The 18,268-nt window shown below is 40.3% G+C and overlaps 1 protein-coding gene across 1 annotated transcript in view; it reads right to left on the bottom strand.

Moving 5' to 3' along the window:
* LOC109471233 overlaps positions 1–18,268 on the bottom strand; it is a 92,953-nt gene that overhangs the window by 61,084 nt on the left and 13,601 nt on the right. Inside the window, exons 5-14 of the mRNA XM_019770512.1 lie at positions 15,046–15,212; positions 12,522–12,705; positions 10,414–10,593; positions 9,974–10,098; positions 8,121–8,230; positions 5,560–5,636; positions 4,872–5,113; positions 4,148–4,367; positions 2,965–3,124; positions 2,083–2,219 (exon numbers count right to left, since the gene is read on the bottom strand). Of these exons, the coding sequence (XP_019626071.1) occupies positions 2,083–2,219; positions 2,965–3,124; positions 4,148–4,367; positions 4,872–5,113; positions 5,560–5,636; positions 8,121–8,230; positions 9,974–10,098; positions 10,414–10,593; positions 12,522–12,705; positions 15,046–15,212 (1,602 nt within the window). The remainder of the gene's footprint in view (positions 1–2,082; positions 2,220–2,964; positions 3,125–4,147; positions 4,368–4,871; positions 5,114–5,559; positions 5,637–8,120; positions 8,231–9,973; positions 10,099–10,413; positions 10,594–12,521; positions 12,706–15,045; positions 15,213–18,268) is intronic.

The raw sequence follows: 18,268 nt of genomic DNA, 5'->3' as shown, positions 1-18,268 counted from the left end.
AACATCATCAACATACAGGTAAACACACATGTCCTTGGTACTGAACACCATCAACATACAGGTGAACATGCCTGTCCTTGGTGCTGAACACCATCCACATACAGGTGAACATGCCTGTCCTTGGTGCTGAACACCATACACATATAGGTGAACATGCCTGTCCTTGGTGCTGAACACCATCTACATACAGGGAACATGCCTGTCCTTGGTGTTGAACACTATCTACATACAGGTGAACATGCCTGTCTTTGGTGCTAAACACCATCTACATACAGGTGAACATGTCTGCCCTTGGCACTGAACATCATCAACATACAGGTAAACACACATGCCCTTGGTGCTGAGCACCATCTACATACAGGGAACATGCCTGTCCTTGGTGCTGAGCACCATCTACATACAGGGAACATGCCTGTCCTTGGTGTTGAACACTATCTACATACAGGTGAACATGCCTGTCCTTGGTGCTGAACACCATCCACATACAGGTGAACATGCCTGTCCTTCCATGTCCTAACCCTAACCCAAACCATTAATGTACGTTTCTGTAGACATGCTTTGATGTACCAGTTGTGTCAAGGTGTGTTTAAAAATAAAAGCTTGTTTGTTTAATGAAAGGTCTGTAAGCTGAAGGACTCATTGTTCAGAGTGACTGTTTTATAGAATTGCTTTATTGCGTTTATTTGCAGGTTGTTTTCCCCAATGACAACGTGTTCAGGTACTTACAGGTCTTAGATTGACATGGAAACCATATATTCACCTTTCCCACGGTAATGCGTGATCTGTCATTCGGAAACAATCAGCTGTCCTACTAAATCTGCCTGATTTGGTCCTGATTGAAACGATACAATCCATGTTTCAGGGATTTTTAAAAGCGCCCTTACCTTAAACATGATTGTTCTTTTTTTTCTTATTCCACCGTGTTTCAAGCATTCTACCGAACAAGCTTTCGAGTTTAAATAAAGGCTTACTACTACTACTACTATTACTACTACTACTACTACTACTACTACTTTCTGCTTCCATGGTTCTGGATCAGATTATATATAATCAGCCAATCTGTTCTCCGAAGTTCAACCGGTTTGCAGTTTAAGTTTCTTTGTTTCGCATAATCGGTAAACCGCCTTTAGGTGTAACCACCAGTTTTGTACTTGCCTTACCTATCTATTCATCGACCTTTTGTTCCTATGAAATATCAACTAAACCTACGCTTGCTGGCTATCATAATGCTACACAAGAATGCCTTAGGTAGGGGCCGCCTTATTGATGTTCATAACACTGATCATGGCCGTAATGTACGAGGTAATTATGCTTACATTCGTATATCGAAGGAAACATATTGTTTTATCTGTTGTTTCTATTCTTGTCATTTGTAAGACGCATTTGTAAGGCCCGACGCATTTTAAAGTCCGACGCAGTCTAAAGCCCCGACGCAATGGACCTATACCATTATTACGTCACAGTTTGTTTACCTGTTCTAAAGAACATTCTGGAACGGTCAGTTAAAGAATAAAGATCATTTCAAAGTTTTCAAAGTAAGGTATTCTGATTTTTTGCTGCGTCTAGTTGTGTTGACACAGCATTACATGCCGCATGGGTGATTTAGTTGTGACATTAGACGAAAGTAGTACTGCATTAAAAGCCTTATATTAGGCTAACGCTACACAAACACACACCGCTCTACGCACCCCTGCACAATATAAACGTCGATTGACCGGCATTCATTGCGGTAAACAAACTGTGACGTAATAATGGTATAGGTCCATTATCAGACAGCCTAGAGCAATCAGACGACATCGGGAGCTGTATTATATCGTCAACGCACAGTAATTTTGTCGGGATGGAAAACCGACGTTTGCGGCCGTTAACTACACTTAGGCCCTTAACCGTTCCCTCACATGAGGAAAGCCATGGGTAAGAAAATTATTCCACCAACATAGAGCACGAAACAGATTCGATCAAGTACCCGAGTGAGCATCATCCATTCATTCCGTTTTCCTGGCTCGTCTTCTGCCATTTCCTTCAGGAGTAAGATGCTTTCCTTCAGTGCATTGACGGTCTTCGACATTTCCTGCGCAATACCATGGGCGGTGGAGGGTTCCCTGTACGGCATACCGGTATCCTGGTCCTTCAGGGCGTCTGCCTCCAGGTCGCTTTCGTTGGTTTGGCTGTCATGCGGGACGTTTGCTTTCTCTTCGTCAACATCAGTCTCAGACTGCCTAGGTAGTTAAAGTCAGACGAATTTAAGAATGCTGTACGTGTACAGGTATGCAGAAAAGACCTTGCAAATTGTATACCAGTTATTTCATTCTAATTTCCAACTTAAGCGTCTAGTATCCCGATGAACGTTCATGTACTGTTAGCACATGCAAAAAAAAAACAATTACAATTAATATGTATCATAAGGCAACCAGATCATTATCATTTTAGGTGTTCTCCAATCAGATCTTTTGGTGGCTTCAAAGACAGACAGTAATTGGCCAAGCAGGAATCATTTGCCATCCGAAATTGGCTGGGTTAAAAAAGAAAACCCGATAAAAACGCCTAATACACGTAAAAAAGCCTAAACGTCTGATTGTAGAGTACAGTCAAACCTGCCAAGGTGACCACCTCAGTTTCAATCGTGTTAATTGTTGATGATAACCAATGAGAAATAAAGGAGAAACCAGCCAGTTTGCCTCCACTGCTGAACGATGTTTTTGTTCGACGTAAATTGGTCCATGTACCACACTCCCCATGCACATGCATTCACCATAGAACTGAAGATAATTACAGCATTTGATATTAAAACATCTCAACTAGGAAACCATTCAGTCACGGTCATGTTGTGAGGCGACCCTCTTCAGGGCGACCACCTGTCCAAGATGACCGTTTTTCTTCGGTCCCCTGGGTGGTCGCCTTGGGCAGATTTGATTCTGTTTTTTTTTTTTTTTAGATTTTGTTGATTAAAATTGAAGCCCATACTTGGTGAGATCTCCAAGCAGAAGAATTCGTGAACAGCCTCGTAGGAAGAAGCTCCTCATCCAGGCGGGAATCTCGCCATCTCTCGCGTGAAGATTGATGAGAACAGTTGTGACCAGCATGAAGAAACCCATCAACACGATGGCCACAATGTTCAGAATACCTGTTTGATCATTCAAACAACAACGTTTTGAAATATTTTTTAAACATTTCTATCTAATTAATTTCGTAATTTTTTTCTATTTTTTTCTTTTTTTAATCTTAATATCTATAAGATATTTTTATACTTAAAAAAAACAACAACAAGAAGTTGCTTTTATCAAACCATTGTGGGACCTTATTTTGGTGCTGATTATCTTCATAAAATAATGGTTCTCTTCTAGAGCTTTCGACCAGTCACTCTGGTCTTCCTCAATAAACCAAAGAGACTGGTTACTACGTGGCTTCTCCGAAGTGTGACGTCAACACTTTTTTTTTATTTACTTCAGATTCACCTCAAAGCAAGGCTCGTGAGAGCCACTTACATGTTTTGGGTTACAGTGATGGATGCGTAATCAGATATTTGTTCACCCTTGATTTAAACCGTTGGAGGTTATAATTAGCGGTGAAACATTCACGGGGAAGCTTGTTCCACAGTGAATTGGTTCTGGGGAAGAAACTGTCAGCATGAATTTTTTCTCTTGACTGATGGACTATTGAGGAAGAAAGGGTGATTTTCTGCTGTTAAGGTGGCTAAGCGTGTTCTTGCAGAGAATGTTCTGAGTGGGGGTACAAGGGAGTGAAGTTCAGCAGAGCATCTGCCGTGGAAATATCGATATAGCAACGCCAGGCTTGCAACATCGCGCCGGTGTGAAAGCGGTTGTAAGGTGGCGTGCAGGTATCTCCCAACGAGATTTCGCAAACGATTTTGGACCCTATCTAAACAGCTCAACGAGCTCTGTGCAGCTCCAGCCCAGATGTGACAACAGTATTCCATTTTTGGTCAATCAAAAGTATCTGGTAAACGATATCGGCCCCCGTCACGGTTGAGTGAAGGGTGAATGGCCTTGATGTGAAGAGTGACTGGTCGAAAGCACTACATGTAGGTGAGGACCATTCTGTGTGTTGGATCATATATTAATTTTAGCTTTAAAAAAACTACCAACACAGGTGAACTTTCATGATAAAACAAAAAAAGTCCACATACCAAAGAATGGAATCTCGCTGGACCTGGGTAAGACTTCAGAGATGACGAGTAAGGTGACGAACATGGACAAGAGGATGGCCATGCCGAAGGACAGCCTGTCGCCATTGTCAATGGGGATGAAGAAGATGATACAGAAGAGAAGAGAGAGGATGACCCCTGGCGCTACTGTTGTGCACATGTGCTGAACGGGGCTCCTTTTAAGGTAGATGTCCAAGCATCCCTAAAGAGAGAAAAAATTAAGGCTCTTGGTGGCAAATGTGCAGATGTTGGCACATTGGGGCACCAAATCCGTAGTGTGTTTTCTGTGGTTTCGACTTTATTCGTCTTTCTCTCTTTTCCTCTTACTTTTCTCTGTGCCTCTCAACTGCAGGGCGCTGTTTTTGAGAACATTTTATTTCATAATGACTTGTACCGACACAGATGGACTTTCATGCTATGTAGTGCTAGCGAGATGTTTGTTTACCTATACTGACACATTTAAAACTAGACGGAGGAGGATTTGTTCGTATTTCTTAAAGTGATTATTTCCCTCCCATAACTACATCATCATTCGCCCACTAAGAGCTGACGCCAGCTACAGGAACTCTTTCTTCCTAAACACAAACAATGCTATGCATCTAGTTTTTTTCTGTTTTATTTGAATATCTCTCTAGAGTTTTGTATTATTATTGATAATGATGTACTGTGCTTTTTTACCTGAAATAAAGAATAAAGAAAGTACTACCTTCTGGCTGTCCACGGCCATGCTGTATGTTGTGTACCACTCTCCTGACACGGAAGTCACCTCTTGCTCACAGTCCATAACGTCAAACTGATGATGTTGTTGATGATGTCTGCTGCTGTTCCCGGTTGGACATCGCAGCTCCTCGCCAGACGTGCTTCTCACGTACAGACACACCGGGCACGTCATGTTGTCGAACGGGAAGAGGAAGTGGTTCAAGTCGCACCGTGTCTCCAGCAGCGTTTCTGTCATCACAGAAGAAAAACTTTATTACCTCCATGAAAAATTGAGGTATTGTTTTGGCGTTACGCTAGTTTTACGCTAAGCGAGTCCCAGTCAAGTAAGTCAAGGGAAAACACAAGGTAGAAGGCGGATACGGATTTTATGTTTGGCGGAAACACTATAAATACACTATGTCTAGGGCACGGTATTGAAAGGCGGAGCCCGTCTTTCCACCGTCTTTTACCTACCCAACCAAAGTCAGGTATCCATTATTGCAAGTGTTAAGTTAGGAAAGTCGTGTTAAGTTAGGAAAGTCGTGTAAAGTGCCTTTCCAAAGGATCGGCGGCATCGGGCAGGATTCGAACCCGGGAGCTCTTGGATTTGAGCACTCTACCGTTATGCCAAACGACCCCACTTTCTATACTCACGTCATTATAATGAAATATTGTGTTCTGCGGCCTTCTCTTACCAAATGCCCAGATGACTTCTCCATCATGATTGACTGTCACGTCCACCTCGGGAAGACCTGCGAAGTCTTTGTCAGCGCTGTAGAACATCATCAAAACCACACATGCAAAACAATAGTCTTCCATATATAGTTATCATGGAAACCACACATGCAAAACAATAGTCTTCCATAGTTAGTTATCATGGAAACCACACATGCAAAACAATAGCCTTCCATATATAGTTAGTTATCATGGAAACCACACACACAAAACAATAGTCTTCCATAGTTAGTTATCATGGAAACCACACATGCAAAACAATAGCCTTCCATAGTTAGTTATCATGGAAACCACACATGCAAAGCAATAGCCTTCCATATATAGTTAGTTATCATGGAAACCACACACACAAAACAATAGTCTTCCATAGTTAGTTATCATGGAAACCACACACACAAAACAATAGTCTTCCATAGTTAGTTATCATGGAAACCACACATGCAAAACAATAGACTTCCATAGTTAGTTATTTAATGGACCTATACCATTATTACGTCACAGTTTGTTTACCGCAATGAATGCCGGTCAATCGACGTTTATATTGTACAGTGGTGCTTAGCGCGGTACATGTATGTGTTTGTGTAGCGTTAGCCTAGTATAAGGCTTTTAATACAGTACCATTTTCGCAAAAATCAGACATACCTTACTTTGAAAACTTTGAAATGATCTTTATTCTTTAACTGACCGTTCTAGAACGTTCTTTAGAACAGGTAAACAAACTGTGACGTAATAATGGTATAGGTCCATTAGCTACTAGTACTTATTATGAAATTTAATCTCTGTGTAATCTTTGTGTTGTAATAAAGTTCAACATTTTACTACAGTTTTTGATAGCGTTCCGCACACCCGACTACTTAACAAACTAGAACACCATGGGATTAGAGGTAAAAACTTAGGCTGGATCAGAAACTGGCTACTTGACCGCTACCAACAGGTAGTGGTTGATGGGGAAAAGTCAAGTCTGGTCAGGGTTAAATCTGGGGTTCCACAGGGGACAGTTCTGGGGCCATTGTTGTTCCTCATTTACATTAATGATATAAATGCCAACATATCATCACAGTTGAGACTTTTTGCTGATGATTGTCTTGTTTACCGCCCGATACACTGTAGTCAAGACCAGGAAATTCTCCAAAAAGATCTGGACCAACTCTGTAAATGGTCACAAGATTGGCAGCTCCGGTTTAATGTAAATAAATGCTCTATTGTCCACATCCACAAGTCCAGTAGATCACCTGCTCATCTCTATTTTATGTTCAATGAACCGCTAAACCACAACAATCAGCATCCCTACCTAGGTGTCATACTCAGCCACAACCTCAGGTGGAAGGCACACATCAATGACATTACTGCGAAAGCTAGCAGCACCTTGGGGTTCGTCAGACGCAATCTAAGGGGGGCAAGTAAGCAGGTAAGGGCCAGAGCCTACATATCACTAATACGACCCAAACTTGAATATGCTTCCTCAGTATGGGACCCACACAAACAGATACACGCCCAAACCAACAGTCTAATTGATAAGCTAGAGTCAGTGCAAAAACGAGCCGCAAGGTTCGTGTCAGGTAACTACAAACACTCAAGCAGCATTACTGCCATACAAAACTCACTTGGTTGGCCAACGCTCCAGCAACGGAGACAACAACAGCGTCTATGCCTCCTCTACAAAGCAGTCAACAATCTTATATCCATTCCTCTACACCACATTCTTACAAGAAACACTAACCCAACCAGAGGGCACCAGCTACGTTTCAACACACTACACTGTAGAACAGAGACTTTTAGAGGTAGCTTTTTCCCACGAACAGTGATCGAATGGAACGCCTTACCTGACCATCTGGTAATGGCTAAGTCAATTGAACATTTCAAAGCTGGGGTAGCCAGTCATTATGGCTTCCCTAGCTGTACCCAGCTGTAGGAATGTGGCCAATCCCCAGCCATGACTTCTGTACATAGTTTTTTTTTTGTATTACTTGTTTGTTGTTATTCTTTTTTCCTCACCACCACCACCGGTCACGCTGGGGAACGACCACTTCCCTAAGCATTAGACCCCGCGAGGGGTATTGCTTAGTATTGTATAGAAATAGAAATACAGTTAGTGAATTGATTGATTGATTGATTAGTCAATTAATTAATGATGTAGAACGCAGCTGTGTGTGGCAGATTTTTACAAATTTGTAGTCACTTTATTCATGAAAACATCATTGCAGGTTGAAAAAGCCTGAATTGTGTTGCAATTTACATAATTTACAGCCGTTTGTAGCATGACATTGCAATCGCATCATGATCAAAATATTGACTTAAAATTGACAAAATATTTATCATAATACAAAAAAATGAATCATATATATATATAAATACATGTACATATACTCAAAAGAGCAAAAATATAATTCGAATATAGATTAGAAGATTACAACTTGACTTGCAGTTCAGAAGCATTAGTGGTGACAGAGAATTGCAAGTAAAAAAAAGCATATATTACTAGCATACTCAAAAACATACAGCTGAGATGTGTACAATGTACCTTCCTGCCAGGGACATTAGTGGCGTCCACACTTTGATGTGGGGCAAAGTCATACTCTCCAGGTCATCGTACGAAGACGGTGTCCAGGATAGTCTGGGGTCATACCAGTGCTGCAATGAAAATATCGGCATCAAGAGACCTCATTCCAGATACACTCGCCATTTTGATTCTATTCTCGCGAGAGCACATCCATGGCGTGAATGAGCGTGAGTTCGCACCTACGCGAGGACCACTATGAATTTGAACGAATTTCATAGAAAAAAAAGTCGAATTTTGTTTGTTTGAAACATTACATATATTAACTCAATACTGTAAATGGTAAAGAAAAAACACACAAATAAGTGTGAGAGCTGGTTTATCATGGGCCGTGTCCGTTCGTATTGGTAATTTTGTTAAAATTTGTGTTTTATTTATATGAAATATTTGCATCTTGCATCATATTATAATTATAAAATCAAGGGCCGATTAGCGATTACCGTATAGTGATTTGCTTTCCAAGGGGGCCTGAAGAAAACGTTACCCAAAATAGATAAACTAGCAATGTACGTGTATGTAGGTATAGACAGTGAACCACTTACCAATTCAATGCTAACATCAGATAGAATGGAGGGAACCGATTCATCCTGGAACGTGGACAAACAAATATGAACTTTCATTGAGTGACTTTAACATTCGTAAAATATCACATTCTGAGATGGCCGGGAAATAGATCGATTGAATTATTTCATTCATGTTTACCCTATTCAGACCGGGGAGGGGGTGCTTTTGATGAGGCCCGTGCCTGAACGGCTTGCGCTAGAACCATCAAATTTGGCGACTTTTCCTAAAATATATCTGGCAGCAATGTCATATTAACGGGATAGGTTTAAAAAAAAATTTCGTTGCCATGTCAACGGATTTCTAAAAGTCAGTTTTTGGAAATTCAGTAATTTTGCTTTAAACATTAAATGCTCAGCTTTTTGTGTTTAATTACACGTCCTTTTAACATTAATAACAAACATTAAATGCTCAGCTTTTTGTGTTTAATTACACGTCCTTTTAACATTAATAACATATCATATATATATAATTATATGTAATTTATATAACTATATATTCATAATTTATGCAAATTTGATTACGTCATTGGTCAAAATCCAAGATCGCATGCAGAAAATGCGTCTGATAAACGAACCTAGCCCCCTGTAGGAGTTTCGTGTTTTTCTCTTATTGTAACTCATACCAATTATTATCATTATCATTATTGCTCTGTATTTATACCTTACATTTTACCGTACATTATTTGATTATCCTCATTGTATTATTTCCATTTTCTATTGTATTATTTCCATTTATTGATTATATTTAATTTTGTATAGTTTAGAGGAGGAGGGCCTAGTATAAGCATTCCATGCTTCTCCCCTCCTCCTGCACCTGTTTTATCCTTGTTTCGTATTATTATTATTATTATTTTTTTATTCGTTTATCAAAGAGATGTACATACAGCAAAAAGAAAACAGTGTGGCAAGCCCCTCTTAATACAAATATACTAATACACAGAATACGTATTTGTGATGTGACATTTTACGAAGAATGTTTGTCTCGAAAATCATGCATTACAGAAATAAGGTTTCTTATTCAAAGCTGTACTCTTATAGATGTCATATTTTGCAGAAAGTAAACAGTGGTTCAGGTATCTATTTTTTCCATCTTTTCAATTATACCATACAATTTAACAATTTTTGTTAGTGCAATATGTTCAGAAAAAGTGTCGAGCCACCATAGGTTTCGTATTATTATTGTCTGTTTTGTTAATGTGCAAACAATAAAAATCAAATCAAATAAAAATCAAAATGAGACATGATTAATCAGACCAGGCTTATGACGGCGTTGATGGCTCCAGCTAAGGTGATGTGCACTCCCGTGTCGGTAGGCGGCAGGTCTGCACTGTAGACAGACCGGTTGAACTTGTCAATCAGCAGCTGAGTACGTTTGTTTTCTGGAACATTGCAGAAGAAGAAAACGAAGTCAACCCAACGACAGAGAAGACAAAATTTAAATAGTATGCAGTGAATCTTACAATTACAATCTTACCTAATAAAAAAACATGATTTTTCAACAATCCCAAACTACATCTTTTAATTAATCATAGGTTCTCTATTATTGCATTATGATTACAATGTTGAAATTTTATCACAAAGATAAATTGAAGGCACCAAATACTTTTAGCTCTTTTTCTCATTACATACATGTAGTATTATGTAGTTAAGGTATCAGTGTCAAAGGAACAAAAATGAACTGTTGAAACTTGTACCTATACACTCTGGAGGATCAACATCCCAAACTCCGTCTTGATTGCACTCGGCCATGGACGCTCCACTCAGTGTGTAGCCTGTCTCACACATGTACGTTACCGTCTCTCCTGGCCAGTACCTGGGTCGTATGGGCTTGACACGGATACTTCTGGAGCGTACGCGGTCATCACAGAAAGCGACTAGAACAAACAGAGTGTAGTTAAAGTTTTCTTTATTATTATTATTCCAACATGTAATCACCAGGCGTGGTGACGGCACACTCAAGTTTTGTCAACTTATATTAATGCCGCCACCAATACAGGGGACAAATACATGACAGGACAATACTCATTTACACCTGAGCTAAGCGAGGAAAGTCGTGTAAAGTGCCTTTCCCAGGGGCACAAGATCGGTGGCATGTCAGGACTCGAACCCGGGACTATTGGTTCCGAGTCGCGCACTCTGCCGCTACACCACACGACCCCACCGTAGTTAAAGTTACAATTAGGTCGCAAACAGGATGTGTGCTCGACTCGGAACCAAGAGGTCCCGGGTTCGAGTCCTGACATGCCAACGATCTTGTGCCCTTATAATTTGAGTATGTCGTCACCACGTCTTGTGATTACTTAAAATATGCAAACAGGATCGCATGACTCGAAGACGGGAGCGACACAGCTCCGATCTTGCTCTTGTGCGACCAAGTGTTCAACTGATTGTGGAACTTACGGTCAACCGTATGTTCGAAAGACCAGAAACAGCAACATATTGTGGGATACGCCTGCGCACTGCTGTAGATTGTGGTAAAGTAAACCAGTTCGAATAAATACTGAGGAAGAAAATATTGTTTATTTGGCGGCGAGTTTTAGAGAATGTGTACTATATATGTAATAATGGTATGAAATACCAACCATTGTGTAATAGTGGATTAAGTTATCATAATTACGTCATACAATCGCACATTATATGAAGAAAAGCAATAACGCAAGACATATCTATAAATTTTCGGACGTTTCAAATCTCCGATTCCTTTTATTTTGAATCTCAATAATATATTCCTCTTTTCAAAAAACGTTTCAAAACTAACCATTTATTCACTAACTAAGCAAAAAACTGAAATGTTTCATGAAATTATTGAGATTTTGTAACTATTACCTTTTGTTTGGAGTTAAAACGTTTAATACAACACAAAGAAGTTCTCTTATGCACCTTGAGCTTTCGACCAGTCACTCTGGTCTTCCTCAGTAGACTGACCCAGTGAAGCTTGTCACGTGGCTTCTTTGAAGTGTAACGTCAACACTGGGTCAAAGGTATCTAGTAGACGATGTCGAAAGCTCTAGGTGAGAGAACTTCTTTGTGTTGGATCAAAATTTTGAACTCTGAACATGTAACTACCAACACAGATGGACTTTCATAATAGTACGAATTACCTTTTGTTTTGCTGCATGGGACTAGGTCACAATACTCCCAGTTCCTGGCTTTGTCTGTGTAGCACCAAGGTCTCAGGGCACCATCCGGGTTACGGCAGTAGTTTTCCTCCAGATTGAGCCACTTGTACCTTTCCCCCTGATATGCGCTTAGGTGCCAGGCCACGCACACTTTATCTGACACTGTTATGTTCTTCTTTCCTCTATAGTTTCGGCCATTCCCATGGTAGCATTCTGTGAGGAAGTTACAGAGTCTCATTTTCTAAGTGTGAACTCTTCCGATTTATTTAAACCCCTATTTCTTTCATTTGTTTTTTCACTTGTTACAAATCATTGTCCTGATGAATGCAAAACACAACACAACAAGGGTAAGACAAGATTAGAAAGGTAACACTTGCAAAGTAAATGCATACGTTTATATTTACATGGCCTAACCTAACAAACTACAATGTCTGTTTTTTTCTGACACATATTACATTTTATACATGTACGGTGACCAGCCCCTCCAACTATGTGTTCACTGTGACTAATTGGTACATACTGTAACCCAACACCACAGGGTGCCTGTTACAGCACCAGTTACCATGGTGACAGACCCCAGGTCCAGGTCGTTGGCCTTATTTGTTTGGAGCTGACGATGAAGAAGAAAACGAGCAAAAGCAATGTGTTCTCCTCCTGCCAAGGTACACATAACAATCTCCTACCGTCGTTCACATCTCCATATTCGCAGTTGTCGTCTGGAAAGTGTTTACAGGGAGGAATGATCTCCAGCAGTGGTTCGTCCGTACAGGCTGCACGGACCTCTGCACACCATGACCGGCAGGGGTGGCGTGTGAGCTCGTCAGACAAGCACTCCGGGAGAAGATTGTAGCACGTGAACTCACGAATCTGTACATAGAATGATAGTTACATAAACTTCATTGCGCAACAAGTTTTCTCAAATAGCTCTACACCCTATGTCATTACGCTAATAATCAGTCAATAAAAGACGAAGCTGGCCCTGTTTTCGCAGTTCTCTTGTAATGACGTTCAATTATGTTGTCCAATGGACCTATACTATTATTACGTCACAGTTTGTTTACCTGTTCTAAAGAACATTCTAGAACGGTCAGTTAAAGAATAAAGATCATTTCAAAGTTTTCAAAGTAAGGCATGTCTGATTTTTTGCTGCGTCTAGTTGTGTTGACACAGCATTACATGCCGCATGGGTGATTTAGTTGTGACATTAGACGAAAGTAGTACTGCATTAAAAGCCTTATATTAAGGCTAACGCTACACAAACACACACCGCGCGAGCTACGCACCCCTGTACAATATAAACGTCGATTGACCGGCATTTATTGTGGTAAACAAACAAATAATGGTATAGGTCCATTATGCTGTTTAGCCGTTGGTTTTGTTATGACTCTGTATGATATAGCCGATATATTATCTTATAGTAGTTATTGGCCTCTAAATACTTCTTCGCTCCATAGAATGGCCCACTTTGACAGGTTGTGAAATCTTGGTATCCGGCTTTGCAGTGAGGGTAAAGACTTGAGGTTTGAAATAAACGTAAATTTGTTTTAAAGTGCTTGTTTCTAGTGGTTTCAGCATTCAATTCCAATGCGAAATCCATTTTACTGGTCCATCTCCTGGTCCGTGCATAGTTTCTTCAGGTTTGTAAGGCACTGAGTAAAGAGCTCTCTAAACAAGAATTCGGAGATCTCATACCTCCATAAAATATATGAGTTTTTGTAATTTTTTTAAATTTTATTTTGTCTAATTGACTATGGAAAGTAGTTACCATAATCTAGTTCCATTAATGGCTTTTTAAATTCAAATTACAATATTTTGCGTCTTAAGTTCCTCTCCTTTCTCATACTTCAGTTAAAAATGTCCTCACTAATTATGCAAATGACATTAACATTACATAGTGATGTTAACCTCCAAGGTACAAGGTATAGAATTCCCATCATTTACCAATAAGGAATCACAGAAGTTTCTCATTAATTATGCAAATTAGGTCGTCATTTGCATAATTAGTATCTGTTAATGTTCCGCCAGCCATAGATTAAACAGATCACATGTATAGAAGTAATATTATATAAGACACTGTAATTATAGAATTTCCTCCTTAATTATGCAAATTTGGTCCTCATTTGCATAATTTGCATATAATTATGTGCATCTCTCTTTCATTCACCTACATACCAAAAATGATGAAAATACGTTGTTCCTATCTGGACTCTGGACTGGCTTTCAAATATTTCGCCAGAAGCTCCCCTGCAGTTCCAGCACAAGCTGATAGGGGGGCAAAACTCACACCAATTATTCCTGAGAAAAAAAGCTATCTGTTACCATAAATCCAAGTCCATAGCATGTTCAGGACAAAAGATACAAAAACCGAAAGTTCTGCTGCAGTACCAAGGTCAGCTAACAGGAGGCCCATATTTGACCTTGACATTTGTCTTCCTACGACCTACCAGCATACCAAATATCATCACAATTGATAAAGGCGTTATGATGTTATGCTGACTACAAATGTGCAGAAACACAAACACACACATACACACAGACAAACACACAGACAGACACACACACACACAGACGCCAAAAATAATATCTCCATTTTTCATGGAGGTAACAATCAAGTCTTTTATTCAGCCGACGTTTCGGTGACTGCCTGTCACCTTCCTCAGGGCAATTCTGACTGGTTCACATTGCACTGCAGCACAGGTGTCGCTGCTATAGATGCATTCCCAAACGTACAATATCTACACTTCTACACATATGCGTGATTACAGGGAAATGTATCTACAATGCGGCCCCAAACGTGCGGGAGTAAGATATATACATACTTGTGGTCAGTTATTTAACAGTTTTTTTTTATTCCAACATGTAATCACCAGACGTGGTGACGACACACTCAAGTTTTTTTCAACATATATTAATGCCGCCACCAACACAGGGGACAAATACATGACAGGACAATACTCATTTACACCTGAGCTAAGTGAGGAAAGCCGTGTAAAGTGCCTTTCCCAAGGGCACAAGGTCGGTGGCATCTCAGGACTCGAACCCGGGACTCTAAGTTCCGAGTCGCGCACTCTGCCGCTACGCCACACGACCCCACGCTACACAGCGTATCTCGCGAGATGTAACAGTTACAGAGAACTAAGAACAGATTCGATTCCAAACGTACAGGAGTGTCATATGTACGTGGTGACTGGAAAAGAAGTGTCTCACCTGATCATGGCACGAACTTCCCTTAAGAGCGCTCGCATCTTCTAGGTTTCCAGCTTCCTCCAGTTCCGAAGCGTTGTTGTGTCGTAAGAAGTTGGGAAACGCCGTCTTGGTAAACGAGCGCGGGCAGACTCGTCTCTCCTCCACCACAGATGGAATCGCTTCACAAGCTGGAACAGAAGATCGGTCTCCTACTCAGGAGCAGTGTTGTGGAATTCACCAATTTCACACTTTTCTACCGAAGACTCTCCTACTCGGTAATGCATGCGACCGTGCGAGTAGGAGAGTCTTCGGTAGAAGGTGGAACGATAGAAGGTACGTCATTTTCTCTAATTCCAACAAAAATGCAATTATGGCATGTGCTTCATACTAGATAAATAATTCAAAACAATAGTTGACCAGTTTGTCGATAGAATTTGTTGGAAATACTACATCGAGGAAGGGGGAGGGGGGTGGTCTTACGTCATATCCCTGCATATCCGTGACCGTTACTAGGCATTATGGGAAGTGTGAAATTGGTGAATAGTCTACCCGTTAACTTAAGAAAGGCAACCTCTGTTGCAATATTTAACCCTCACACCACCGTTTGGGATCAAACACTGACCCCAGGTGTAATATGTACATGTGCCATTTTGACATTTCTTTGTGTAGTTGTCTTATAACTTCTCATTCGTTTTTTTACTGAGATTGCAACATTGTTGATTGAGTTATCCTAGAAAGTTTATGCGTGGTCTAGTGGGGTCAAATTTCACCCCAGCATTTTTAACACTTGTGAATCCTTCGTTGGCGGCAATATTATTATTTCTTATTGTATAACTAAATAACGTTGCATTGTGAATTAAGACCCGCGATCATCCTCCTCTCCTCGAGCTCTTGGTTTTCTTTGAAACTTTATGCTCAAGCTGGTTAGATTGTTTGTTCGTTTATTTTATTTTAACGTGTTTCAACTGGCCTTGGGGGAAAGTTCCAAACATAATTTCATGAATTATCCACATCAAATGAAAACATTAATTAAGGAAGTTTTATTGCAAATTCGTGCCCGTAGGCTAATTGGAAATCATAAACATACAACAGTATTGAAACAGATTATATTATTATACAATAGTATCTACATGACGAAAAGTAGTTGACTAAAACTATAGCTATGTCTGAAGGGTTTGACTTCTCTTTTGTAAACCATGGAAGACGTAATGGCCCACCTTTTCTAAAGTTTGTGGGTTTTGGGAAGTTAACAGAAAAATAGTCTTTTCTTTGTCTGTAAGTTTAGTAAAATCGGGATAAATTGTAGAAGTTTGAATAGTCAGCTCATTTCGAACGTTGTTATAAAACGAACAATTTGAGATAATGTGTATTAATAACATCGACGTCCCATGTCTTACTATACATGCGTAGCATATGCATATGGTTAAGTCTATACATACCACAATCGTTCTCGTCACTTCGGTCCCAGCAGTCAATGTTCCCATCACATTTCTGGTAGAGCCAGATGCACCTCGCTTGGTCAACGCAAGGCCACTTCGCCACGTCACATGTCACTGTCCCTACAGTTTTTACGTGGACGTAATTGATGTTATGTGTAAACTTTTGTCCCAACACACAGGTAAATGCACCTTGAGCTTTCGACCGGTCACTCTGGTCTTATCTTCCTCAGTAGACTGACCCAGTGAGGCTTGTCACGTGGCTTCTCTGAAGTGTGACGTCGACACTAGGTCAAAGGTATCTGGTAAACGATGTCAGAAAAGTCACGTGACAAATCCCACTGGGTCAGTCTATTGAGGAAGACCAAAGTTCTAGGTTGAGAACATTTCAATCATTTCCTCATCAGATGAATTTCATGAGAAAATTAGCTTATCAAAGGTATCCAAGGCGATTTCAGGGCTGTAAAACTCGATTGTCAAGGTCAATTTTCTATAGTAAGGCCACAGCAAGTAAATTTTGTGGATGACATCCTCCGCAGACTCCAAATCTAATGCGAGCGGGCGAAAAAAAACAAGGCGGGCCGAAAAAACAAGGTTCCTACATTTTAAAGTTTTGACTCAGTCATTGTACAAATGGTTTTGATTCGGTGGGAACATCACATATACACAGCCAGTTTTACATATCACTGCATCAAGTAAGAAACAAAACATTAAATCAGAGCCTATTGTTGTCATCTCGAGCTCTCTTCATAGTTATCTGACATCCACCTTCCGGCAACAGACATCTTTGTCATGTTGACCACTGTCAGAGGGCAACAAAATTTCTTGATTTTTTTTTTTCCAAAATCAGGCGAAAATTAATGCGCGCGCTGATGTCATCCATAAAAATTACTTGCTGTGGCCTAAGTTGAATCAACCAAATCCCATACAATACTGATATCTGAGAGACCAAAACGCGATGGTTGCTTGATGTGTATCATAGGCTGATTCTAGTACTAGTATTTATTGGTTGTTCTAAAAATACAGGGACTCTTCACGTAGCTTGTTTTCGGGCTATTTCGAACGCTTCAAGTATAAAAAGATGACAAAAATGTGCTAAGAGATGGCATAATGTGTCAATATTAGAAAGATTTTGTTATTGTTATTCGGGATATTTTTTTGTTTTGTTTTGCTGCCCTGAAATTGAATTGGATGTCTTTAGGTTAAGATCTTTTGAAAGAACCTAAACATACAGTCGTAAATAACTTCATCAGGTTGGTAAATGATTGAATATTACAGTTCCTTTTATTCGTTTTACCGAAACGGCGGCTCATGTATAACAAATGGTTGTGAATGAAAGAACATAACTATTCTAAAATACAATGTTTATACATGTACAAAAGGTGAGGAGGATTTGGATAGAAGGGAAGAATTTGGATTGAAACAGGTAGTATTTCAGGAGGGGTCCTACCTCTTTTGTGCCGGTGCAACGGACAAGTGGGTAGAGTGTCCTGCATTCGGTAGGTCGTGAGTTCGATCCCCGGCCGAGTCATACCAAGCACCAAAGACTTTAAAAATTGTACATACTGCTTTCTCTCCTTAGCACTCAGCATTTTTAAAAAGACTATGGGAGTTAAACACACACCACTGCTGTAGTGATGTAGATTGCGCTACTTTGTGGCCCAAGGGTTACTGAACCGGAGATGGGCGCCGCCCCATGCACCACGTGGTGCGGGAAGGACGGTAACAAATTAAACTAGAGTTCGGAGGGCTCATGCCTTCACACAAAAGGTCAGCTCCAGTCACGTAAGAACCCCCCACGAAGCCCA

This window comes from Branchiostoma belcheri, unplaced genomic scaffold (assembly GCF_001625305.1).
Source record: "Branchiostoma belcheri isolate BF01 breed outbred unplaced genomic scaffold, Haploidv18h27 scaffold241, whole genome shotgun sequence".
In the NCBI taxonomy this organism is placed as follows: Eukaryota; Metazoa; Chordata; class Leptocardii; order Amphioxiformes; family Branchiostomatidae; genus Branchiostoma; species Branchiostoma belcheri.
This window is presented reverse-complemented; position numbering and strand designations above follow the sequence as displayed.